We start from the raw sequence: 26,492 nt of genomic DNA, 5'->3' as shown, positions 1-26,492 counted from the left end.
GAGAACACACCACACTCCTCACAGACAGTCACCCGGAGGTAACCCACGCAGACACAGGGAGAACACACCACACTCCTCACAGACAGTCACCCGGAGGTAACCCACGCAGACACAGGGAGAACACACCACACTCCTCACAGACAGTCACCTGGAGGTAACCCACGCAGACACAGGGAGAACACACCACACTCCTCACAGACAGTCACCCGGAGGTAACCCACGCAGACACAGGGAGAACACACCACACTCCTCACAGACAGTCACCCGGAGGTAACCCACGCAGACACAGGGAGAACACACCACACTCCTCACAGACAGTCACCCGGAGGTAACCCACGCAGACACAGGGAGAACACACCACACTCCTCACAGACAGTCACCCGGAGCGGGAATCAAACCCACAACATCCAGGTCCCTGGAGCTGTGTCACCGCTACCTGCTACGCCACTGTGCCGCCCAAGCGTAACTTGATGTAAATTAAATTAAATATGAATAATTTTAGTGGTTCCAATACACTTTAAGTACACTCTATTTTCCATAAGGGTTAAAGCTTTTTCCATAGCTCCATAGAAAGCTCCAATCAGTTTATGATTAGGAAATTGTTTCATTCAGGTGGCAGGAGCATGCGCCCTTACATGTATATCAATAAATTATGGCGTAAACGTCTTATATAAAAACAGCACAGTGGACTGCTGTTTTAAAACGGCGGGCTTTAGGACCCAGCACGGCGCCTGGGGCGGCTGGTGATTCACCGCTACTGACAGAGGGAACCATGTACCAGTGCTAGCATTCATAGCACTCCAGTGTTTCTTCTTCAGTTTATTCATTTTATTTAGACCAAAATGCTTCGAGAGGGTGTATAACAAAAGAAAAATGCCACTTTAGCAGGTGACAACTCTGACAGCTTCCGCTGAAAGCCTGAGATAAAATTTATCTGCTTTGGGTTTTGTGAGTGAATGATGGAGCACATCAAATTGCCAAAGGTAAAGACAATACATTAAAACTGCTGGTATATTGTTCTAAGTTCACCAAGGTGCATTTCCTCTGCTTTTAATGTAATTTTGTCACTAATACCATTTAATATTAAAATGAAAATTCCTAATGCTTGTTTATTATTCAGAATAAATCTCCAAATTTGTGTTTGATATTCTTAAAAATCACTGGGACAAAGTAGTGTTTTAATCATGAAATCCCATCAGTAACCCATGACGTATAGCTTTAACTCTTAACATCAGTCTAGGCCCAAAATTGCTGTTACATGTTGGATTTTACTAGTTCTTTTTTCCCTACTGCTTGATATTATGTGTTTAAAACCTCACGCAACAGTTAATTTCCTCCTTAATTCTCATACAATATTGACTTGCAGGTTGAAAAAGTCCAGTTATTGGACAGGGGCTCTTCTCGAAGGGCACAAGTGGGCACCCTCTACTTGACTGCCTCACATACCATCTTTGTGGACAACGAGGCTGGAGTTCCCAATGAATTATGGGTAAGAGTTTGTGTCCAAAGGGTGCTGATCATAATAAATACATCCCCAGGATTCTGTTTCAATAAATCAAAATCTGAACAAAACCTGGGGAGGATGTGTACTTCCTGAATGTGAATTTCCCACCTCTATTGCTGTCATTTAATTTTTTTTAAAAATGACAGAATTGAAGCAGACTTTTCTTATTATGATACATTTTACAGATCTTTTCCTACCATTGACAATCTTGGCTTTGTTTAAACAATGATATGTAGTATTTTTACATTAACGTTACAACTTCAAAATCTTTGTCATGCTCCATTCACCTGTAACAGTGAGAATGGAGCCTCTGTTGTTGCTACTTTGGGCTTAGCACTGCACTATGTAACTTTTGTAGGTGGGTAACAACTACAACTGTAGGGGGCGCCCCGGAGGACATAAACACATTTTATGTAGTGTCACTTTAAACATTCTAGTAGACAGCTATCATAAGAAAATAGTACAATAAATGATATTACTGATCTCTTATAAATAGATAAACTACAAAGCTTTTTTGATAGTGATACTAGTGATACTTGTATCTGACAACTGATTTCCAGATGGGTTCATTTTCCATCACAGGTTCTCCATAGTTTAGTTTGTAATGTTGAGAAGCAAAATCCCACTGCCTCAGGATTTCCACTTCTCATTCAGTGCAAGAATTTCCAGGTCATTCAACTTATCATCCAACAAGAGAATGAGTGCAACAATGTTTTCATGTCACTCTGGCGTCTCTGCAGACCAGGTAAATATAACATTTTACTACTTGGGTGCTTGCATATTATACGTCAAGACAAGATCATTTCAGTTTTCCAGCTTTGCAATGGAGGTTGAAAATGACACCAGCCTGTTAGACACCTATTAAATCACACCTCTTCTTCTCTAGGCACCTTTTCTGCCATTTTTAATTCAGAATAGCTTATTCCAGCTCTTCTGCAGCATTAGCACACTACCTTTTCTAAAACCATGCAAAACATTCATTCATTATCTGTAACCCTTATCCAATTCAGGGTCGCGGTGGGTCCAGAGCCTACCTGGAATCATGGGGCGCAAGGCAGGAATACACCCTGGAGGGGGCGCCAATCCTTCACAGGGCAACACAGACACACTCACACCTACAGAAACTTTTGAGTCACCAATCCACCTACTAACGTGTGTTTTTGGACTGTGGGAGGAAACCGGAGCACCCGGAGGAAACCCACGCAGACACAGGGAGAACACACCAACTCCTCACAGACAGTCACCCGGAGCGGGAATCGAACCCACAACCTCCAGGTCCCTGGAGCTGTGTGACTGCGACACTACCTGCTGCGCCACCGTGCCGCACCCATGCAAAACAGTCTTAGATATCTAACATTAACGTTATCACAAACAGTGACGTATCACAGCTTTGGGTCACTCAGGGTCACTGTAACCCCCCCCCCACACACACCATCACCCGACCCTTACATAAACCATTACAGTGTTATGTTTTCTATTTTTCAGAACGGTATGAGGAACTTTATTGTTTTTCATTTAAGCCTAACGTTGACAAGACTGAGATGGACCTGGCTTGGGACTTCATAAACCTGAGGGCTGAATACAATCGAATGGGAATACCAAATAAGCTCTGGCATGTCACCCCCATCAACCGAGAATACAGGGTCAGTCAATAACACATACTTTGCTCATGCACTGATGTCTCACAGCTGTTATGTTCAGACATTCGTATTTATTTTCTGACTTTGACCACATGAAAGGCTGTGGGCAAGTAAAATTCATACTTTTATTTCTTGTATTTAAGACAAGTGTGACCTGTTTTGTTGATTTTATGTGAAAAGAAGTGCACATTTCTACAGTGAATACTCTTCAGCCCATTGTACTCACAGTGACTGTTTATGTATTTATTTATTTTATTCTATACATATTACAACTGCATGAATGGTCACACTTTTGTGTATTTATATATACTGACAAATACAATATGAAAACAAGAGTATTTTCTGGACCAAACCAATAAAGTTTAAATGAAGAATTATTTATTTTATTTTATTTTATTAATTTATTTTTGGTGGCACAGTAGCACAACAGATATTGTTGCGGTCACATTGCTTAAGGGTCCTGGGGTTGTGGTTTGAGCTCCTCTCCGGGTGACTGTCTATGAGGAGTTGGTGTGTTCTCCTCGTGTCTGTGTGGGTTTTCTCCTGCCGTCCAAAAGCACACTTTGGAATGTGGTCCAAAGTCTTGTTTTCAAATGAAAATAAATTTGGCATTTCATTTGGAAATCAAGGTCCCAGAGTCTGGAGGAGGAGTGGAGAGGCACACAATCCAAGCTGCTTGAGGTCTACTGTGATGTTCCAATCAGTGATGGTTTGGGGAGCCGTGTCGTCTGCTGGTGTTGGTCCACTGTGTTATATCAAGCCCAAAGTCAGCGCTGCCCTTTACCAGGATTTTTTAGAGCACTTCATGCTTCCCCTGTGCTGAGATGTGGATTTCATTTTCTTGCAGGGCTTGGCACCTGTCCACACTGTCCAAAGTACAAATACCTGGTTTAATCCTCAGTTTCACTGTGCTTGATTGGCCAGCAAACACTCCTGACCTAAACCCTGTAGAGAATCTATCAAAGCAACCTGGGCTTACATTACACCTCAGCAGTGCCACAGGCTGATCGCCTCCATGCAACATCGCATTGATGCAGTAATTCATGCAAAAGGAGCCCGACCAAGAATTGAGTGAATATACTGTACATACTTTTCAATAGGACAACATTTCTCTCTGTGTGTATGTGTGTGTGTGTGTGTGTGTGTGTGTGTCTTTTTGAATTGAATTACTGAAATAAATGACATTCTTGATTATATTCAAATTTATTGAGATACATCTGTATATGTTTATCTTTGGACAGCAAAAAATATCTCTCTAAAACCCAAATGTTTGCCTAGACATCAGTGGGAAGTTCTCACATATGCAAGTCACCCACTGAGGCACTCCCTATAACATGAGCGATGTCTGCTTTTTCACCCGGATGGTCCCACAACATTCATTCTGCTTGTGTTGAATTTATACAGTTTATATAAATTTATTTATAACTCACTTATGTATACAATTGCAAATTGTTAAATGGCAACAATTTTGAGGTATACCCCGAATACATTTTATATTTACCTATTTTTTACCTTTATATTTACACACAAACAGTTTAACATGAATTTCCTTTAAACATTTTATTGCTATTTTGCCCTTGTCTCACCTTTTTTGGAGTGTTGTAGTTCTTAGTTCTTTTGTCAGTTAAATATTCAAAAATGGGAAATTTGAATTTTAATAGCTTTTTATAGGTTCATAGTATAGAACCTGTTGTTTAAGTCCTGAAATTAATCACACTGTATTTTATTTATGTGCCTTTTTTTTTTCTCTTTTCCCAGTGTGTAGCAGAAAATACAACTTCTAATCCGAATGTTTGTTTCTGAGTATAACTTTTCTTGCCGTGAGACAGGTGTGTGACACGTATCCTGCCGAGCTGTTTGTGCCTAAATCTGCCAGCCTCCCTGTCATCGTGGGGAGCTCCAAGTTTCGCAGCAGAGGCCGATTTCCCACGTTGTCGTACTACTGCAAAGAAACCCAAGTGAGTTATCCTGGATTTTCTACACATTCCTTCCAAGGAACATGAGGTCCTATGGCTCTGTTTAACGAGGCTTCTGAGATTCAGCTTTATAATTTGGTGTCTTCTGGCTCTAATATAATTTGTCATCAGATAATGACAAGTGTCTCTGGTATAATATCAAGGATTCTGTACAGCACAATTTTTTTTTTCCTTGTGGTTCTATCTCCAATGCTCCACTTTGTATTAACTGTATCCTGTCACAACTCAGATAACTGTGTTGAACGTTAAGTTGCACTGTATGTACTTTGCCAGAAGCCTCTAAAAAAAGCTTCCAGTATTATACCCGTGATAAGTGGCTTGCTTATAAGATTGATCCTCCTTCCACTGTGTGGGTTGACTTCTTTCTAACAGCCCGTTCTTTTTTATCGAGGTCAAGTATTCCCCACAGACCGCCATGTTTGTGTTGCTTCAAAAAGCATAAAAATTCAAATGTGACCTCGAAATTCAAGCCAGAGTGGTGTGACCCACAAGGCCCGGTTGTAGCATAGTCTCTTCACTTATCTATGTTCCATTAATCCCACATGTGATCGGAATAACTGTCTAAAAAAAAATCTGTATCACCAACACAACCTTAGATTTTTATGAGGCCAAGGTCAAATTCTCATGAAATGGAGCCCAGTTCAGGAAAAGGACAGTGAGCACGCAGTTTGATTTATAGTCTGTGGGTGGAAGAATGTAAAATGATGGCTGTTTTATAGTGATCATTTTTATTTTCATCTTTGCAAGTGTTTGATCTGTGTAAAGTAGAGCCATGATTACGTGTAACTAAAGGTTTTATAAACTATTTCATACAGTTTGATCACATTTTGATTTAATGTAATTGCATTTGACAATAGATATATACAGAAGCAGTAGCCTTTTACAGAGTATGCTGTATTCCATCCAGACACGATTGTGCCAAATGTTTGTTTTCCATACCAGGCAGCCATATGTCGCAGCAGCCAGCCCCTCTCTGGCTTCAGTGCCCGCTGCCTGGAAGATGAGCAGATGCTAGAGGCCATCATGAAGTCCAACCCTGGGAGCAGATTCCTGTATGTTGTAGATACCAGACCTAAGGTGAGCTCACTGCCTCAATAAACCTCAATAACCTCAATAATATAAACTCTCAAATTTAAAGAAAGAAAAGTTCCACAGGAATATCAAATGGATAGGTGACAAAGAAAAACGTGAACAATCAATAGGAAAAGCTTGGAGTGCAGTGCAGTGCACATTCCCTGTGACATGCATAAAAATGCTGAGCAAACCAAATGGGCCTTAGTTTGGATCGAGATGACAAGAAGAAAATATTTAAGTGACTTTAGAGTTGAGGTCTTTGTTGATTCATGAATGGCAGGAATTTATTTCAAAATTTAAATTGAAAACAATGGAACACTTGAAAGTTTAAATTTCACTTTATCACTTGAAAATGTTTGGACTGTTGCTCTCACAGCACTTTTTCCACAACTATTTAGAGAGTAATATTAGAATAGGATTGCTGTATGCAAACTAATCATTACAAAAACTAGTGCTGCAAAAACCTAAGGCGTTGGTTGATCTGGTAAAATATATATATAATTATAGTCAAGTGAGTCATTCTAAACCCCATCCTCTACAAGACCTGTGAGTGCTTACGTGATGTGAACCAATGGAAGGCCCCAGTGCCTGACCCCTTCATTGAATAGGTCCAAGCATTTCTTTTTATGCTGTTGGGGGCATATTACTGACCTGGCTTGCTTTCTCTATTCCTTAAGAAGGAAGCATCATAACTTATCCATATAAAGTTATACTGACTATTCACCTTCATTTGTTGGGAGTGTCACCAGATCATCATATATAGGTCTTTCTACAGCTCTCTCCATCACCATCCTCAAAACACCATGTAAGGGAATATTTTTAAAAGGACCATGCTCCATCCGTCCAGAACGGTTCATGTGACGAACCCTAGCGTACACTGGTGGAAGAGAATGGGTAGTTACATGACTAAAACTTTGACTCTTTGTTTACTTAATGTGGAAATTATTTATGCATTTCAGTTGAGTAAATGAACGTCTACCTACATGTTTGCAGCTAAATGCAATGGCAAACCGAGCTACAGGAAAGGGCTATGAAAGTGAGGATAACTACACCAACATCAAGTTTCAGTTCATCGGTATTGAAAACATCCATGTGATGAGGAACAGTCAACAGAAGCTGATCGAAGGTATTCTGTCACTGGTGAATTCCACATCTTAATGACAAGTTATCCTGCAACTGTTTGATGGCTAAATTAAATGTCAGGAGCACCTTAACCATGTACACTGAGCTGTACAATACCCCTAAAGGTACAAGAAACAGGGGAACTCTGTACACGGTTTAGAAATGAAAATGTTCATGACTACACAAAGCAGAACCAATGCACATGGCAGCTTCCCATAATTTTCCCTGAAATCCTTCTTTGATTCCAGATACTGGACCACCTGGTGTTCTTATTAACTCTAATAAAGACTGCTGAACCATAGGAGAGTTTTGTAGTAAAGCAGGGGGTATATGGTGAGACGACTTTGAATCCATCTGGCTTTCATTGCTTGACTATTTTGGTTTCGCCGAGCTGATGATCTGGGACCCCTTTTCCCCTTACGAGGAAAAGAGGGGCGTGAGAATGATTTGATTCAGTGTTGGAAAAATAATGTTAGTACTAGCTGTGATAACATTTTGACCCAGAAAGCACTAGGGAGTCCACTGAGTGAATACCATTGAGTAGCTGTCCAACAGAGTCTGATGTTACAGTAAAGTCAGTTGAATTTTTCTTTTTTTTTCTCTCTCTCCAGTTCTTCCCAGAAAGTACAGTTTCCTTGAATAGGGGGTTGTGCATGCCCTGACATCAGAGTTTGAGTGAACCTGCTCACCTGTTAATCCAGGCTTCATACGTTTCTTATTGCAAAATGAACCAGTAGGACATTCTCCAGAGAATATTTCCCTTTATATAAGAGGAAAGTGCTGGATAAGGATTTTTTTAGTCACTGAGAGTTACAGCTGTGGAAACAGTCGAAGGAGAAGCTTATCATTGTTGCATTGGTTCTTTCACGTCACGACATTTTAAATGTGTTATTTATGATGACGTGCTTAAAGAGCATTGTCAATTTTTTTTTAAATAATGTCAAACAAAACATAAAAAGTTGGTTTAATCGAACAGTTTGAATGTTGATTTATTTTGACTGAATATTGGCTTGTTTCACAGCGTCTGATATTCGTTCTCCATCCATGGGGGAATTCCTCAATGGCCTTGAAAATTCTGACTGGTTGAGACATATTCAATCCATACTGGTTGCTGGCAGTTTCATTGCCAAGGTAAGCTGTTAGGCTGATTCTGAGATTAGGAAATTCATGCATGACCTTGACTGATTTTTCTTTTACTGATAGTTTGTGTTTGTATGCAGGCTGTGGCAGAGGAAGGGGTCAGTGTCTTGGTCCACTGTTCTGATGGCTGGGATAGAACAGCTCAGGTGTGCTCTGTGGCCGGTGTACTTCTTGACCCATACTACAGGACTCTCAAGGGACTCATGGTAAACACAGTGTGATATGAATGCATGTTGTCTCTCTCATGTGTCTCAGATTGCAACGGTACAGGGGTTGGACAATGAAAGTGAAACACCTGGTTTTAGACCACAATAATTTATTAGTATGGTGTAGGGCCTCCTTTTGTGGCCAATACAGCGTCAATGACATGTACAAGTCCTGCACAGTGGTCAGAGGGATTTGAAGCCATTCTTCTTGCAGGATAGTGGCCAGGTCTCTACGTGATGCTGGTGGAGGAAAACGTTTCCTGACTCGCTCCTCCAAAACACCCCAAAGTGGCTCAATAATACTGTGCAGGCCATGGGAGATGTTCAACTTCACTTTCATGTTCATCAAACCAATCTTTCACCAGTCTTGCTGTGTGTATTGGTGCATTGTCGTCCTGATACACGGCACCGCCTTCAGGACACAATGTTTGAACCATTGGATGCACATGGTCTTACTGGTGCAGTGTGCAGTTAATGAAGATTGGCCACCAGGCTGCTCCAATTTAGCCATGACACCTCCCACACTACAATGACAGGTGTTTCAGTTTCATTGTCTAACCCCTGTGTATAGGAATGAAAAAAATATAATGCATAAAAACTAAATATAATAAATGCAATGCACAGCACTGTGCAAAAGCCAGGAAACCACCCTTTAATTTATTTAATTTCCAGTCAGAATGGCCATTAAGTACAAGTTGTTCTGTTTCTCATTGATTATATAAAAACACCTGAAATTTTATTACACATTCAAGGTTTTTTTTTTGTTTGTTTGTTTTACTAATGTCATCTTGACAATTTGACATTTTCTGAGATGGAATTTCTATTGTTCCATTGATAATTAAATATTTATGCAGTGCACTGTTAAGCTGTTATTGTCAATTGCTGTGAAAAGGATACTGTGGAGCATTTTGTTCGATGTGAGGTGAGTGATTCTAATCTGGATGAAGCAGAACAGATGACTGTATCCATTTATTTATATTATGGACTACTAAAAGTTTTATTTAGGGCATCAAATTGTAAGCATGGAGCAGGAGGGTCTTGGCAAGTGTAACAGCCAGCTGTGCTCATAGTACTTGTTCCTTTGATCATAAGGATTTAGAACTCCTACCATAGCTCTTCCTGTCTTGGAGATCAGATGGAAAAGAGCAAGGCCCAGTTTTGTAGAATAATAAATTGCTTCTGGGAAAAATGAACCCCATCATGGGTGAACAGGGTAAGGAAGCCTTACGGCATGGATTAGCTGTGTCTTGGAATCCCGTCTCAAAAAGAAATTAATTTCCTGTTGGGGATGGAAAAACTAGGCTGCCAGGATAATGGATTATGTAAAAATAAATAGAAAAAAAATGGCAAATCAAGCTCAATAGTTTTGAAATTATTCAAATCACATCATTGTACATAATGTCTCTTTTTTCGATGTGCAGGTGCTGATTGAAAAAGACTGGGTCTCATTTGGACATAAGTTTTCTCACAGGTGAGGTGTTAACGATGACTTTATCCATAAGATCATATGGTTATACATATATAAGTTACTTGTCTTCAATTATTCCTTGTTTCTGAGGACATTGTCTTAATGATCTGTTCATCCATTTTCAGATACAGTCATCTAGATGTAGACCCCAAAGAAGTGTCCCCTATTATGGACCAGTTCCTGGAGTGCCTGTGGCAACTTCTGGAGCAATTTCCCTGTGCCTTTGAATATAACGAGAGATTCCTTATCACCATCCACAATCACATTCATTCTTGTCAGTATGGGAACTTCATTTGTAACAGTGAAAAAGAGAGGAAAGAACAGGGGTAAATATAAGTATTTATTCAATTATATAACTACCTCTTTTCTTATGTGTTGTATACTGCTTGCAAATTAATGTTGTACACTCACAAGTCATTTATCGAACATGAACTTACTTCTGTGTCATTTTCAGCATTAGAGAGAAGACTCACTCCTTATGGCCTCATCTGTGGAAGAACAAGTCAGACTTTGTTAATCCTCTGTTCAGGACCGACAGAGATAAAACTCAGGGAGTTCTACGGCCACTTACTACCCCCTACTGCTTCAAGTGCGTAAAAAACATATCTATAAGTCAATATTTTGTGTGTAACATTGAATACACAGCTACCAGTTCCCAGGGGGCATTTTATGATTGTTTTGTGGGCATTTGAATTAACATTTTTTAATTATTTTGAGAAGACATTTATGTAATGCTATGGAAAGCATTTAGAGACATTAGCTGCTTAGAACATCTGGTTCCTATTACTGCTGTAAGCATTTCTGACTCTGTACATTTTTTGTAATGGAACAACCACTCTGAATAACTGTTCAGCTCAAGGGTGTAATTATGCAAAAATTTGAAAACCACTGTGGAATTCCCCTTTAAAACTGCACTGGATCATTTTAAATGGTACAGGTAAAAATCCCTTTGTGCTGCAGTGCCGTATCTCTGTCAGCTGATTGACTCAAGCGCTAAAAAGAGCTGGGTGCAGCTGACGCAACTGGGGCACAAGTACGTGTTTACAAATGAGAAATCACTCTACATCCTTGTACTGAAAGATGCTGCATTCTCTCTCTTTCTTTTTCACACTCCGTCTCAAATTGGCCTCATTTACAGAATAATTTAAGCATTCTGAACCCACTGAACCTAACCCACAGCCTGGCAGTTTCTATGGAGATTCTGGAGCATTTGTTAACTCCTCTGTACGCCATAATCTCTACCGCTTTTCTTTTTTCTTAGTTCTAGGGAGGAAAAGAGCAATATTTTTCATGTGGTTTAATTTTAAACTCCAATTGAGTTTGCTGATACCATGAGGAATCCTAATAATATTACAGTGAAAATACACTTCATGCCAATGTAAGTATGTTCTGTTTTGCTGCGATCAGGTTCTGGAGGGGATTGTATAATCATTTTGACAGGGGCATGCACCCACGTCAGTCTGTACTGGACAGTCTGATGGCTGTAAATGAGGAAACACAGCAACTAGAAGAACTGCTTGCTGTGTGTAAACAGGTAAGGACTCAAATTCTTCAACCTGAACCTTTTATAAGGTGTATTTATACAGTGTTAAACGAATACTCCAGTGTTTTCAGCCTCATCCTAAACACACGAAATAAAGGTAGGTGCTGAAGCAAGTGTGATTTGGCCTCTATCGTACAAACCTCAATTCCAAAAACCTGAAAATAGAAAGCAGAAGGTATGCTACATTTGTTTAGGCTGCATTTCATTAAAAATAATTGGAAAAAAAATAGATTTTGTTCTAAAACACTGAAGGTAAATGCATCCAGCACTTTGTTTGCACCAAATCTATTAAAGTTTTGCTGCATTCAGGTTGTGTTCAAATGGCAGTATTTGTAAAAACAACAGTTTGGTGTTTGTTGGTGGTTCCCAGTAAACAAGGAACGTCCCTGGACGTTCAAAATAGGTCTAAAAGTAGTCTGTCCGTCAAGGACATATTTTAAACGTCAATGGACGTCCAAAATCCATCTTAATGAGTTAGTTAAGTGGTGACCAATCGATAACGTCAGTGGACGTCCAAAACGGGTTTTATACAAGTAATTTATTTCGGGACCAATTAATAACGTCAATGGACGTCCAAAATACGTCTAATAGTCGTCTTTTCAATGTCTGTGTTTGGACGTCTTTTCAACTTTCATTTTCAACCTTAAGAGAACGTTGATTAGACGGCAGTCATTACGTTTTCAACGTTGAATCAACGGCTAATTGTTTACTGGGTTTGTGGTAGTTGTGTTTGTGGGTGGGACTGTGTAACTCAAACATGAAATCTTGCAAGTGAAAACACATGTCAACAGAGGTTCTACACAGAATGAAATGCAAAAGACATGTGTGAGTAAACACTAATAAATCAGTGCTGGAAATTTGGAAGACACCATCTGAAAATGAGCTGATCACTAAGTTATTATTTTCTTCCACTTCAATAAAAAAAATTGCGCAAATGAATGTAGCACTGTCCCACAATTACTCCTTATGATGAAAGCACCACTGTGGCAGAGTACACCCTATAAAAAAATGTTCAGTTCTAATTAACTTTGTGAACAGATATTGCAGGGTTACTTTCATGCAGTGCCTTGCTTTCATGTCCATCATCCGTCAATGACACATTCTCATTAAAATTAATGTAACGTTTGTTTTTTATGGATACAGATAAACCCATGTGAAGACAGCCTTTTGTTAAAACTTATTTTTAACAGACTGAATCTCATCTTGTAGAAACATACAGCCCTGGGGAAAGAGTGGTATTTTACTGAATATAATTTAGAAAATAACTGAATAGATGAGTATGTAATATTGTGTTTGTGCTAAATCTGTTTTATGTCTGTATTTCCTGAAGCTTATTTATAACTGACTGGATCCTGTCTTGTTGCAGAAACTTGTTGCCCTGGGAAAAGAGCAGGGAAACAGCCTTCATGTAACAAAGAATAAAATGAATCATAGCCAAGCTCTCTGGGCCGAGCCAACACACCTAAACATAGCCAACTCGCCTCAGGATTACATTGGTGTGATTTTAAGTGCTGGGCCTAAAGATTGGCCTCTCCAGCAGAGGGAGACAGAAGGCACCGAGCTCAGTGTGTTTGGATACACTCCAAAAAGCTCTGACCCTGACAACAGTGACCAGGAATCAGGAGTAGCTGACTTCAGTGGCCATTCCTCCAGCGTTGGAGATTCTTTTCCAAGTGAAGATAGTGTTAAGGATGCTGATTCAGATGAAGCTGCTTTCAGTAATGTCTGAAAAAAGTGACACCTGATGATAAATGAAAGCCTCAGAAAGGTCTGTGCAATTATTGTAAGAATGGTGAAATGGGATGTATGCATTTCACTTTAGTTGCCCACTCTGTGCTCCATTAACATGTCTTTTTGTCTGTATGTGTTGCCGGCATAAAAAGCATATTGTTGGAATTATTTATTACAATATTTATGACATTTTACTTTTTGTATGTGCATGTCATAATATGCACTGAAAATTTGCATGTGACAAAATACCTCTGAATGATCATATATTCATACCAAGACATAGAAGTAAAAATGAGTTTCAGATTCACTTCCTGACCTTTCTGTATTGTGTTAGAACAAGTAGGGTCCAGTTTATAAATTCACTTCTCACAGCTCAAAGGCCAAAGTTGATGTTCGTAGGTGCTGTGTTTACTCTAGGGCCCTACACGCTAAACACAAACGTAGTTCTGGACAAAACTGACACAGAGTCACAGAACAAATATGACCATTAATTAAACATGAGGTCTAGATGGTCATTGTAGATACTGGATTGCCACATGTATATTTTCCACAGTCAGATATTGCTGCATATTGATGTTCTTAAAAGCAGTAATGGTGGATATGCATGAGCACATGCGGTGTGGAAGCTGAAGCTGCATTTCCGTGTGAATATAGAGAGAGACTTCTCAGTGCAACAAACTATGCTTATACTTTATTTATTTTCTTTAACAACTACTGCAATGTTACTCAAATACTAGTAAATAAAGCTAACTGTACATATTGCCTCGTCCTCTTTGGTTAGTTGTTGTATAATGTTAAGATTGTTGATAATAAAGTTGGTACGTTCAGGAGAAGTTATTTTTTCTCTTAGTTTAATTGTACTATGTTTAAATTGCAATCAACTTCATCTTGTTTATTTCTGTATTTGCATTACAGCGGTATCTTTTCCAAAATCATATTTTGCACAGGCATGTGGACTACACAAATGGTATTTGCTTTAGCATATCTACAGCATTCTAAATAATACACAAACAGAAAAATAATAAATAAAAATAAAACACTAATTATGCAAACAAAGGTGGATTTTGTTTCTTACAAACTACAGTCATGAATGAAAGAAGCCTGCAGCCATAGAAAACTGAGTGAGTGTAGAGCACTATTTTCTCTATTTTAGTATATTAGGTGTTGTGTGGGATAAAGCTACATCTACATTGACATAAATTACACATTTTTGTTTATTGTAGCAAATTACAAACCAGGAGCGTTGGAAAGGAAGCTGTGTGTGTGTAACATTGTTTTTCAAACTCGCACACCTACCAATTTATATATATATATATTTTGTATTATATTATTATTTCTTTGTATTTACTGTGATTATATATAACTTTATACAATAACCACAGGGTGGCACGGTCCGCTCTGGGTGACTGTCTGTGAGGAGTTGGTGTGTTCTCCCTGTGTCTGTGTGGGTTTCCTCCGGGTGCTCCGGTTTCCTCCCACAGTTCAAAAACACATGTTGGTAGGTGGATTGGCGACTCAAAAGTGTCCGTAGGTGTGAATGAGTGTGTGAGTGAGTGTGTGTGTATTGCCCTCTGAAGGATTGGCGCCCCCTCCAGGGTGTATTCCCGCCTTGCGCCCAATGATTCCAGGTAGGCTCTGGACCCACCGTGACCCTGAACTGGATAAGCGCTTACAGATAATGAATGAATAACCACAATTACAGGGAAGGCATAAGTTTAAATATATATAATTATCTTAAGTGCCTAAGATACTATAGTGTACTATATTTAGAGAGAGTACTGTGCAAAGGCACTAGAGATTGAGCTATTAATCTGAGCAGTAAGTGTCCATTTGCTATAAAAAAAAACAACAACAAATAACGCCCAACATTAGAATAAAACCAAATAACATTACTCCAGTGTGATATTCTGTGTGAATGTGTTGGTTTAAATTTTTCCAAATCTCTCCTCGTGGCACTCAGTATTATTTGAGGTTATCATCCAACACCTATTTTTACTGGTTAATAAATAATGATTATAAATAATGTGTGCTGTTGATTTAACAAACTCATGCAAATCATGGAGAATCTGAACAAAACATTGTTCTTCAAAAAGGGGAGTACCCCCCAGGAACTTCAACATGGCAGTTCAACTTCAAATTTAACCTTACGTAAGTATTTCCTTACTAAAGTGTTTCTATGCTGTGTTATATACTGTAACACATACAAATAATGTTTTAAGCCAAGCCTACTGCTTTAAAGTTTTTAAAATGAAGAATTACCATCAACTGTATGTTGTAACAATTAATTTATTATATATAAATGTATACAAGCACCATTCTTGCTAAGAAGGCATTAGTTTAAATATTTAATATATATATATATATATATATACACACACACACACAACCTATGGTGTTTACTACTTTAATCTATACATATGTGTCTGTATTTCTATAATTCTTTTCAGAAATGATTTGCTGTTAACTGTTCAGGTGAAAATTAGCCAGCTCTGGCTCTGTCCTGTAGCTAGTGTTGCTGTTTCTAAACTGCCTCCAACGTTCAAAAACAAGGCCAATATTTCCACACATTTTACTCCGTCTCTAGTCATGCAAATTTTAAGAAGGGCAATGGGGCTTCTTCTGTCCAATAAAATATAACTCTGTTCACTTGGTCATTTCATGGCTGCAAAATACTACATTTGTGGACCTGGCAGCAGTGGGTTTGGACTGTAAAATGATTGGACAAAGGGCAGGATCACAGAAACTCCACTCCAGACTGGGAGAATATACTGCTTCAGCAATGCTATGAGAGGCACCAGTGTTTTAGCTTTGACTGTTTCCTTAATCTATGATCACACACCCTGGACATTTTATGGCAAAGTACAGTAAATATCTTACAAATTGCTATTTTAAATACTATTCTAACAAATTAAAATCAACCAACAGCTGTTATAAGAGAGAAAAAAATTGCTGGTGTATTGCCTGGTGTTCTGATGATTTGTCCTACTTTGTCGAAATGTGCTACTTTGCAGCTATTCGAATGCTCAGACCCAAAGATTTTAATATTTTCTCCGGTGCTTTACGAAATTGCTTGAGTCTTCCAAAAGTGTACTTAAATGTAGTTACATTTCTTTAATAAGGTAATTTAGGCTGTGCGTAGAGTCTCACCTACAGTTTCATTTAAGCAACTGTACACATAAAAGTACATTATGGCAGCACATATTGACAAGGTAGCACAACTCCAGCAGTCACTTTAATCCTAACTCTAGGTTCACTGCTGAATGTACAACAGAGACACTGAGGACTTCACTAGAACCCAGGCTTCGTGACGTTGCGAGGTCGGCGCTCATATCTAAGTGACGTCACGCCGTGGTGCTGTGATGGAGGTGGAGAGGTGGCGGCTGGTTGTTGTCGGTGTTGAGCAAATAAAACTTTTAAAGTTAGATGTAAGACTCCAGTGCTTAATGAACTGGATAAACGTGTGTTGCTGAAGCATTACACACAAGTGCGACTTAAATGAGGAGAGGTAAGTGGTGAGAGCGAGAGAAATCGTCCAAACTAACGCAGCCGCACAAAGTTGTCTGGCTGTGGGGCTAGCAGTTAGCATTTGCATTGGTTAGCATGCACGAGCCTCGTTAGCCCATGGCTAATAGGGCAGGAGCAGCCTTGCAAGCAACAGCCAGTTGCTAGCCTCTGTTGGAGGGTTGGGTTGATGTGCTGTGGCAGGTAACTTTAAGTGAATGTCTGTTACTGGCGCTTGTTTCTGCACATTTTAACTGGAGAACTGACTAGTTTGCAGGTTTGGCTGCTAGGCTGTGTGGGAAACGTTATACATCCGACTAGCACGTTGCTAGGCAGCAAGGGTAGAACAGTGCTTGCTGATAACGTGCAGCAAACTCAGACATGGTATGATAGACAATATGTGTAGTGTAGCACCATATGCATGTATTAGTATAGCAATATGTGTTATCTAATTTATAAATTCAGCAGTGGTGTTTTGACCTAGGAGTGGGTTTTGGGTCAAACTGAATCCCCTTTATCCTTACAGCACATTTAAAAAGTGTCAAGCAAAGTGCTTTAAATTAAATCAAAAGACACCACTGATGACAGGGCCAGACAGATCAAAAGATCCATAAGTGTTTAAATCCTTAAAACACTCAAGATGTCTGTGATAATAGGTTGGTTATCCAGCTGAAATACAAAATAAATGAAAATGAATGCAGTAAGTTAAGTCCTGCCACAGTAAATGTGTCTAGCGCGTTTTAGATTTGTGCAAAGCAGCTAATTAAAAGATCTCACCACTTTAAACATAAAGACAACAAACTTGTTCCTCTGTACCCATCCATAGCAGTGCACACACAAGCTAGTTCCCTAAGAGTAGTGAAAAAATACACCCCTGGAGCAACTGTCCGTTGGGGGTTATGTTTCTTGCTCAAAGGCAACTCCGCCATGGATGATGAGGGACGAGACACCACTCCCCCACCCCCAATTTTAGGCTCATAAGCCTCATAAACTTTAAGAGAATACAACGAGAGTCTGAAATGTACCTTGGAGCCATGCCCAGAAGAAATTTAAATACCAAAAATAAAACCTAAAATGTATTCTGTACCTAATCAGGAACCAGTGAAAAGAGGTTTGTAGAGAAGAAACATTTGCTCATTTCCTGGTGCAGTGTTGCAAGTGCATTTTGTAACAGCTGCAAAAATGTCACATCAAACTGTTGTCATCAGTCTTAAAGAACTCAGATTAACTGCATATTTCTTCACAACAAGAGCTTAATTAGGTGTCATTTAGTTTTTTGCAGCTCAGTATGTAAAATGTTGAGTTTAAATCATTGAATACTGTACATACCATAATATTTCTTAAATATGGCCCCAACTTTTTTAATCTGAAAATGTTTAAAACATAAACAAATAGTATTTTGAATATAATTCAGAGAGAATGTGTCTTAGTGTTTTTGCTGTATTAAACACCCCTGCTTTGAACTGAAAAACCATAATTCTGCATTATATCTCAGCTATACTGTTTTGTTTTTCAAAATTATTTTATTAAATGTCAGTGACAGTACATCAGTAGACGCAGCGTCTAGCATCTAACCTAAGTGTGGCTCTGAATGTTAGAGACATTGTTCATTTAATATCTTAGAGGTTTCCCATTTAGGGAATTGAAGGTCGGTGACAAAATAATGCTAGCTGTTGTTTGAAGTGAACATTGTCAGGCATTCGGCAAATGGTCATTGTTATACTGTGAATTCCTGCATGTCAGAAATCTATCTAGTGTTTTATAGCTTCGGTGCATGTGATACAGTAGCTTTTAGTGGCACTGTGGCGGGGTTAAATGTAAATGCCATGAAGGGGTTTAAATACAAGTAATAAAATGTTCATCTGTGTTTCTAACTGGTGATCAACGTAGAGAAACGAGAACCTGAGAAATACTAGCTCTTCCTGATGTGACACAGAATCCTAGCTGATGCATCTTGGACAGAATAACATATATGGCACTTTTTTTTCTCTCTCTAATTTTACAGTTCACTCTGTTTAATAGCCTAACCTGATGTATATCCTCGTTTTCAGGTGAAAAGAAAGATTACGGACCTAATATTCTATGAAATTGTCCCTAAGGGCACATTTTTTTCATTTTTGATGCCTTCCATCTGAAAGTGGCACTATGCCCGCAGCCACTGTGGATCATAGCCAAAGAATATGTGAGGTGTGGGCTAGTAACCTGGATGAGGAGCTGAAGAGGATCCGCCAGGTGATCCGAAAATACAATTACATTGCAATGGTAAGCCTTGCTACATTTAGTTGGTTTTCAATTCTTAAGGTGTGCAGAGTGCGAGTCCATCTGGTAATTTTATGCATTTATAGGACACAGAGTTTCCAGGTGTAGTTGCAAGACCGATTGGAGAGTTTAGAAGCAATGCTGACTATCAGTACCAGTTGCTGCGGTGCAATGTTGATTTGTTAAAAATTATCCAGCTTGGCCTTACCTTTATGAATGAACAAGGGGAGTACCCCCCAGGAACTTCAACATGGCAGTTCAACTTCAAATTTAACCTTACGTAAGTATTTCCTTACTAAAGTGTTTCTATGCTGTGTTATATACTGTAACATATACAAATAATGTTTTAAGCCCAAGCCTACTGTTTTAAAGTTTTTAAAATGAAGAATTACCATCAACTGTATGTTGTAACAATTAATTTATTGTTTGTTTGTTGTTGTTTTTATATGAATTCTGTAATTTGCTGTCATTGAAATAATTCTTTCAGGGAAGATATGTACGCACAGGATTCAATTGAGCTACTGACATCGTCCGGTATCCAGTTCAAAAAGCATGAAGAAGAGGGCATTGAGACACTATATTTTGCAGAGCTCCTCATGACTTCAGGTGTGGTGCTTTGTGAAGGGGTGAAGTGGCTGTCGTTCCACAGGCAAGTCCACTGTAGACAGTACTGTTTTACTGGTGATTTAAAACAGTGTGTACACAATGAATTATTAATGCCGCAAAGTTTTTAAACAATTGAAGTTATGTAATAACATAATTTTGGGAGTAGGACCACGCCCAAACTCCTCCTCCACGGCCCTATATATACCCCGCAAATTCACATTATTTCCGCGTCAGACAACCTCGCTTCATTTAGTTCAGGAGACGAATCTCGATTCGACTGCTTCACTACGTCAGCTCGGTCATTCCTGTTGATCCCCGTATTCTGAGCCGTGTTCGGCCGTTATCAAACCCACCGAGCCTCCTGTTTTAAACTCGCTCCCACCTCCACCCCATCTCCACCCTTTTCTCGTATTCATTTATCCAACGGGGGTCCAGCTTCATACGCATTCATAAGCCACACTGAACTCTTCCCCCAAGATTTCTGAGTTCACCTCCCCGTTTCAGACTCTACGGGCGTGGTCCATACTAGCAAACACCCATTCAGATGAAGCCTTTCATGATTTACTTTTTGCCAGATTAATTGTTAGTTGTAATGAAATATAGTTATCGTTAAGCAGCTTCCGTGCCGACCATTGTGTGATTACTGTTTCATGGTGATTATTGTAGCATTTCATTCTAAATGTATTCTGTGATGATGTGACATATATTTCTATGACTTTTTTTGTGATAATGTTTTATTGTTCCCCCTGTTCAGTGGCTATGACTTTGGTTACCTGATTAAAATTTTGTCAAACTCCAAGTTGCCAGAAGAGGAAGTTGATTTCTTTGAGATCCTTCGATTGTTTTTCCCCATCATCTATGACGTGAAATACCTCATGAAGAGCTGCAAAAACTTGAAGGCATGCATTACCTTTGACTTTTATGTGAATTGTAGAAGTATATTGTATCCTTAAAAGAACACAACTAAACGTTACATTTCACATGGGGTTTGATAATCTGTGTTAAGCGATTGCTGTGGTGTGCAGGGTGGTCTACAGGAGGTAGCTGAGCAGCTTGAGCTGGAGAGGATTGGACCTCAGCATCAGGCAGGCTCAGACTCCCTCCTCACGGGAATGGCTTTCTTTAAGATGAGAGAGGTAGGTTGTGAATTGTAGATTACTGATGTTTTGCTGCCGTTCTATAATTTTGTCACATCCACAATTTTTCAAGCTTACTTTCTGAACAGGGGGAAAGAGTGGGATTTATTTGTAATCGGTGCCGCTACACTCTGTGCTAAACAACAGTTCAAAACCAAATGCGTTTCGCTGGATCCTCTGAATTGTTAAGTGGTAGACATATGACATTTTCTGACACTGCTGTGCATTTAACTGACATTACATGACTGACAGTTTCACCACAATACTTCACACAAAGCAACAAGCTCTGTCTAGTTTGGTAGATGAGCTGCATTAATGTTGTAGCCTAGGGTTTGGGGAGCTGGTGTTGTAATTTAATAGTTACATTTTATTGCAGACTTACTGTCTCACACTGCAGATCCACTGGTAGTATGCTTAAAGCTTGGATATAGCATTATTCATGTTTTTAATCTTTAATTTCAGTCAGTTGTACAAAATGTGCCGTTGTGAATGCTTTATTACAAGGTGGAGCTGTAGCAATGTAGCAATCCCTTTCAGTTCTCCAATAAGTGAGCATAGACCTGGAAACCTAATATGGACAAGAGTGTAATTGCATGTTTTGTGCATTTTTTTAAACATTTTTTTAGACATCACCACAGTGACATTATTATACTGCTGTATGCAAAGTGACAAATACCATGTGCTATATAAATGTTTAACAGGTTTCTAAATAAGCGCTTGTCTACATGATGACTTCCTCCTGTAATTCAGAAAGCATGTATGTTTGTGCTAAGTTGTCAGTGTTCATCCTGCAGCTGCAGGCGTGATTGCAGTGGTCCCACTGAGAGTTGATGTTGAGCTATTGCTTGACTCGGTTTGATGCCAAATTGTGCACATCTTTATTTGACAGGCACATTTGCATGTTTTGTAAACTGCTCTAGACTGTCACAATTACAAATGTATTTTCCATGTTATAAATATAAGATATTGTTTAACTGTCACCAAATACATCGGCTTCAGTTATGTTTTGGAAAATGGGAGAGTTGGCTGCTGTCACCTGTTTATCAAATAATTTAAATGTTAAGTATTATTTTCTTTTGGCTCTTAATAATGAGCAGGGTACATGTATGTATGTATGTATGTATCTTTACACTTATATAGCGCCTTTCTAGACACCCAAGGACGCGTTACAATCCACACTGCTCAGAACACTCAATCCACACACACACACTGGTGAGAAGCGGCAGCCAAACGTGCACAGCGTACTCTCGACCAGGAACGACCGTCCACCTGGAGGACTGCATTGGGCACCCAGGACACAGCGCCAATCCATATCTGGGCTCACACATACAGACATTCATTCACATACACACTCATTCAGTCACACACCAGGACAGTTATTAGAGAAGCCAATTCACCTACCCGCCATGTTTTTGGACTGTGGGAGGAAACCCACAGAGAGGGGAGAACATAGAAACTCCACCCAGATGGGACTTGAACCCAAGATCCCAGCATTGGGAGGCGAACGTGCTCACCACTAAGCCACCGTGCCGCCCAACATAACTACCCTGAAACTATTCTCTGAAAGTGCATACAGTTAACAATCTCTTGCTCTTTGTCATTTCAGATGTTTTTTGAAGATCATATTGATGACGCTAAATACTGTGGTCACTTGTATGGACTGGGCTCTGGGTCATCCTATGTCCAGAACGGCACCGGCAATGCCTATGAAGAGGAGGCTAACAAGCAGCAGTCATGACGCAACAAGAAATCCCTCACTGTAGAGAACTTCACCTACAGGGCTTAGAATATGGGTTTTTTTAGTTTTCATAAATTGTTCAATAGGAATTTGCACTTTAAAGATCCAGCAAGAGTCTTGGTTTTAGATGGAAAGCTAAAAGAAATTCTTCCACTTTGTTGCCTTCTCTATGTTAAACTTTGTCACTAATTGTTCCTCTTTTATGATAAGAGAAAAGAAAAACTGGGTGTTTTATTTTTTTGTTTTTCCTGCAAAGCTCAGCCTTAATATTAAGCTACATTTTATGTTTTTTTATCATTAATTTATTACGTTTGTTCTCATGCTTTGTTGAATAGTACGTAGACTAATTCAGCAAACCCTAATAAGCCAGTTATCTACATGTACGGTTGTTCCCTGATCAGAGGAGTACTACATCCACTTTTCCCAATCAGCAGCGGCTTGAGACAGATGGAGTGTCCCACAGAAACACAGGCAAATTTCTAGGCACTTAATGGCACGAGTGAAGCCATGCACTGATTTTACCTTTATGTTGGGCTAGCACAGATTTTACCACAAACTAAGGCGTGTGATACATAACTGCCACTATTTAATTGAAGTGAGATCATCTCTTCTGTATCAAGACTGTCTTCATTTAATTTTTAAAAGTGACTTAAAGGTTTTGTAGTATTTTAGTATAAAATTCAAAGCCTTTTATTCATCAAGCTTCTTAATGAGGAAAAAAAACTCGAGTACTCAGTGTCAGTGGAATTGGATTTACTTGTAGTGCTGGTTTTTCAATCATGCACACCTTGTGCAATTTGGGTTTTTTGCTTTACGATTGTTGCTATGTTGCATAGAATTACTGCATGTACTGATGGCGTTTGAATAAATGCTGTGTTGAGTCGTGATCTGAGTTTTTACAGAGATGTGAACTGCATGGACACTGCTTCTCTTTCGTTGAATGTCGCCTCTGGAGATAAACATTTAATCCTTTTCCCCCCCTCTCCACTCCATTAATGTGTAAAATATCCATGTAAAGAATATGCAATATCAAGGGTGACTGTTTTTAGAGCTTTTGTAAATAAAGGCCTCAGATTTTCTAACATCTGAAAACTTGTGGGCCTGGTTTTTGTGTGTTGTTTTTGCTAAAACACTGCAGTGTTAAGTTTGTATGGAACAAAACTTTAGTATTGTTTCTCAATCCTGGTCCTGGGACTGATCGTTCCTTTACAACCTGCCCTGCGTTGGTATTGCTTTCCCTTCTCCCAACTCAACCTCTCAGTTTATAAACGCATGCATTCAGAGTTGCAGTGGGTGTGTTAAAGCAGGGAATCCACCTGGACCAGGTTTGAGAAACACTGTTCTAAGGAAACCATAAAAACTAGTTGAGTGTCAATAGCAGTTTCCTGTGGAATATATTCCGCCTGCTAAATGTGTTGGAATGAGTTGCAAACCAGGCATCACATGATGGTTTGGGTTACAAAAATCCTCAAAACACCTAAGACAGGTACATAAAACATGATATTTATTAATTCAGCTGAAGACATTCATCAATGTCTGTGGTATAGCCATAAAATACAGTCCATAGGGAAAAAATCTGTTGATGTAGAACAGTACAGTACAATTTAATTTGGTCTCTGAGTACAAAGTATGTCAATGATTTACATAACAGTAGGAAAGCCTAAGCTGTACTGTAGGTCTTGTGATATTGAAGATCAGTCTTAAGTTGAACAACTTCCACGATAAAGACTAAAAACAGCACATAAAAAAACATCTCAGTACATTTAGGACATCTTGGCATATCTGTTTTTCATTACACCTCAGTGAAAAAACAAGGTTACACTGTTAATGTCCCCCATCATGCAATAGTTTTGGAAACATTAAAACAAAAAGCAGTATTAAATAACTATAGAGCCCTTGGAGACATTTCAACCATCCGTCCAAAGTGTTCTGCGGGGTGTGTGGTAATTGTAAACATCACACCAGACTTTAAGCGTGGTGGTCATATATTCTGCATGTGTACTTGCAGCCATATTAATAAAATCTTCACTCAACATACAGTGCCACATTTTGGAATAGAAATATCACTTGAAACCTTTTCTAAAAAAAAAAAAAGAACACAACTGTACAAACTCAATTTACAAAATGAACAGTAGGTAAAATGAAAGTGAAAACAGAAAGCAAGTATTTGTCGATTCGCTTTGATCTGAATTAACTCTGTATTTTCATTAATAAACAAATTCAGAACTTGATGCTCTAAACAGTTTCAGTGCAGTAAGTTTTTGCATGAATTTTAAGTATTTCAATAAACGATGAATTATGACCTTAAAGATTTACAGAACCCAGGGAAATCTGTATTCAATTCAGCTGTGCAGTTGGGAACTAGCTTAACAGAAGAATAGCACAATGAAATAAAACCTTTACTACTGCAGAATTGGGATCTTCAGTCCCCAAACCGTAAAACAGCTAAGTGTGAAGTAACATAATCATGGTTTTTGGACGTTTTGGGACTTCCAGTATTTACCAAAAATAAATATACATAAAGTTAATAGGGAAAAAGTCTTGTTTTTGTAGTTAAGTATAAGGTATAAGGAAACTGTATTTCCTTCTTTCACTTGAGACTGCTTTCAAGGAACAATCAGACATTTTCTCCAGTGATTCTTCAACACATTATTAAACACCATCATACTGTTCATAAAGACTCTGTACTAAACCATTGTAAACATGGCTGTCCACATGTGGGGGACCTGATCTATGATTCTGAGCCTACAACACAATGTGATACTTCATCTTGTTCGAAATGCACTTTGCAGAAAAACACTTTCATAGCAAATGTTTGCTATCATATCATGGTAAAAAATGACTGATTGTTCCTTTACTTACAAGCCCCAACTCCAAAAAAGTGGGGACAAAGCTGAGCTTTTATTTATATTCTTTTTTAAAATATAAGCCCAGTTAAAATTAAATGCCAGCAACACGTTTCAAAAAAGTTGGGACAGAGGCATGTTGACCAATGTGTTGCGTCACCACTTCTTTAAACAAAACTCTGTAAACGTTTCGGAACTGAGACCAACTGCTGTGGCTTTGGAAGTAATATGTTTTCCTATTCTTGTTTGATACAGGATTTTAGCTGCTCAACAGTTCATTCATTCATTATCTGTAACCCTTATACAGTTCAGGAGCCTACCTGGAATCATTGGGCACAAGGCGGGAACACACCCTGGAGGGGGCGCCAGTCCTTCACAGGGCAACACAGACACACACATATTCACTCACACCTACGGACACTTTTGAGTCGCCTATCCACCTACCAACTGTGGGAGGAAACTGGAGCAGCAGGAGGAAACCCACGCGGACACAGAGAGAACACACCACACTCCTCACAGACAGTCACCCGGAGGAAACCCACGCGGACACAGAGAGAACACACCACACTCCTCACAGACAGTCACCCGGAGGAAACCCACGCAGACACAGGGAGACACCACACTCCTCACACAGTCACCCAGAGCGGGAACTGAACCCACAACCTCCAGGCCCCTGGAGCTGTGTGACTGTGACACTACCTGCTGCGCCACCATGCCGCAGTTCAGGTCTCTGTTATAGGGCCTGGACCAAATTAGCACCTTTTACTATTGGAAGATGCTGTTGTAATCCACGCAGAACATGGATTGTCATTCTCTTGCTAAAGTAAGCAAGGTCTTCCCTGGGTGGCAGCATGTTGCTCCAAAACCTTGTTCAGCATGAACAGTGCCTTCACAAATGTGCAATTTACCCACGACATGTGCACTAATGCCCACTCATACGATCACAGATGCTGGCTTTTGAACTGTGCGCTTATGAAAATCCTGATGGCCCCTTTCCTTTTC

The 26,492-nt window shown here is 39.3% G+C and overlaps 2 protein-coding genes across 2 annotated transcripts; both read left to right on the top strand.

Annotated features, from left to right (window-relative positions):
• The first annotated feature begins 720 nt into the window (after positions 1–720).
• On the top strand, positions 721–14,411 carry mtmr7a (myotubularin related protein 7a). Its single transcript, XM_066648915.1, has 14 exons — positions 721–983; positions 1,367–1,489; positions 2,087–2,249; positions 2,990–3,147; positions 4,974–5,102; positions 6,063–6,197; positions 7,188–7,320; positions 8,338–8,447; positions 8,537–8,662; positions 10,084–10,133; positions 10,256–10,456; positions 10,585–10,719; positions 11,538–11,664; positions 13,040–14,411. Exons 1-14 carry the CDS (start codon positions 957–959, stop codon positions 13,400–13,402), a joined length of 1,980 nt encoding a protein of 659 aa, XP_066505012.1. The 5' UTR covers positions 721–956; the 3' UTR covers positions 13,403–14,411.
• Positions 14,412–16,721: 2,310 nt separating this feature from the next.
• On the top strand, positions 16,722–23,707 carry cnot7 (CCR4-NOT transcription complex, subunit 7). Its single transcript, XM_066649110.1, has 7 exons — positions 16,722–16,909; positions 18,957–19,167; positions 19,251–19,444; positions 19,652–19,813; positions 20,525–20,669; positions 20,796–20,906; positions 22,513–23,707. The coding sequence occupies exons 2-7, from the start codon at positions 19,051–19,053 to the stop codon at positions 22,642–22,644; spliced, it is 861 nt and encodes a 286-aa protein (XP_066505207.1). The 5' UTR covers positions 16,722–16,909; positions 18,957–19,050; the 3' UTR covers positions 22,645–23,707.
• The last annotated feature ends 2,785 nt before the right edge of the window (positions 23,708–26,492 follow it).

The sequence above is a fragment of the Hoplias malabaricus genome, chromosome 17 (genome assembly GCF_029633855.1).
Source record: "Hoplias malabaricus isolate fHopMal1 chromosome 17, fHopMal1.hap1, whole genome shotgun sequence".
Taxonomy (NCBI): domain Eukaryota; kingdom Metazoa; phylum Chordata; class Actinopteri; order Characiformes; family Erythrinidae; genus Hoplias; species Hoplias malabaricus.
The sequence above is the reverse complement of the archived record's forward strand: the minus strand, read 5'-3'. Positions and strand labels throughout refer to the sequence as shown.

Coding starts and splice junctions, on each gene's coding strand:
- mtmr7a (XM_066648915.1), top strand. CDS start 957: ATGATGGAGCACATCAAATTGCCAAAG. Junction 5,103..6,062: donor ACTACTGCAAAGAAACCCAA/GTGAGTTATCCT, acceptor TTTCCATACCAG/GCAGCCATATGTCGCAGCAG. Junction 10,134..10,255: donor GGACATAAGTTTTCTCACAG/GTGAGGTGTTAA, acceptor ATCCATTTTCAG/ATACAGTCATCTAGATGTAG.
- cnot7 (XM_066649110.1), top strand. CDS start 19,051: ATGCCCGCAGCCACTGTGGATCATAGCCAAAGAATATGTGAGGTGTGG. Junction 19,445..19,651: donor AACTTCAAATTTAACCTTAC/GTAAGTATTTCC, acceptor TAATTCTTTCAG/GGAAGATATGTACGCACAGG. Junction 19,814..20,524: donor AAGTGGCTGTCGTTCCACAG/GCAAGTCCACTG, acceptor CCCCCTGTTCAG/TGGCTATGACTTTGGTTACC.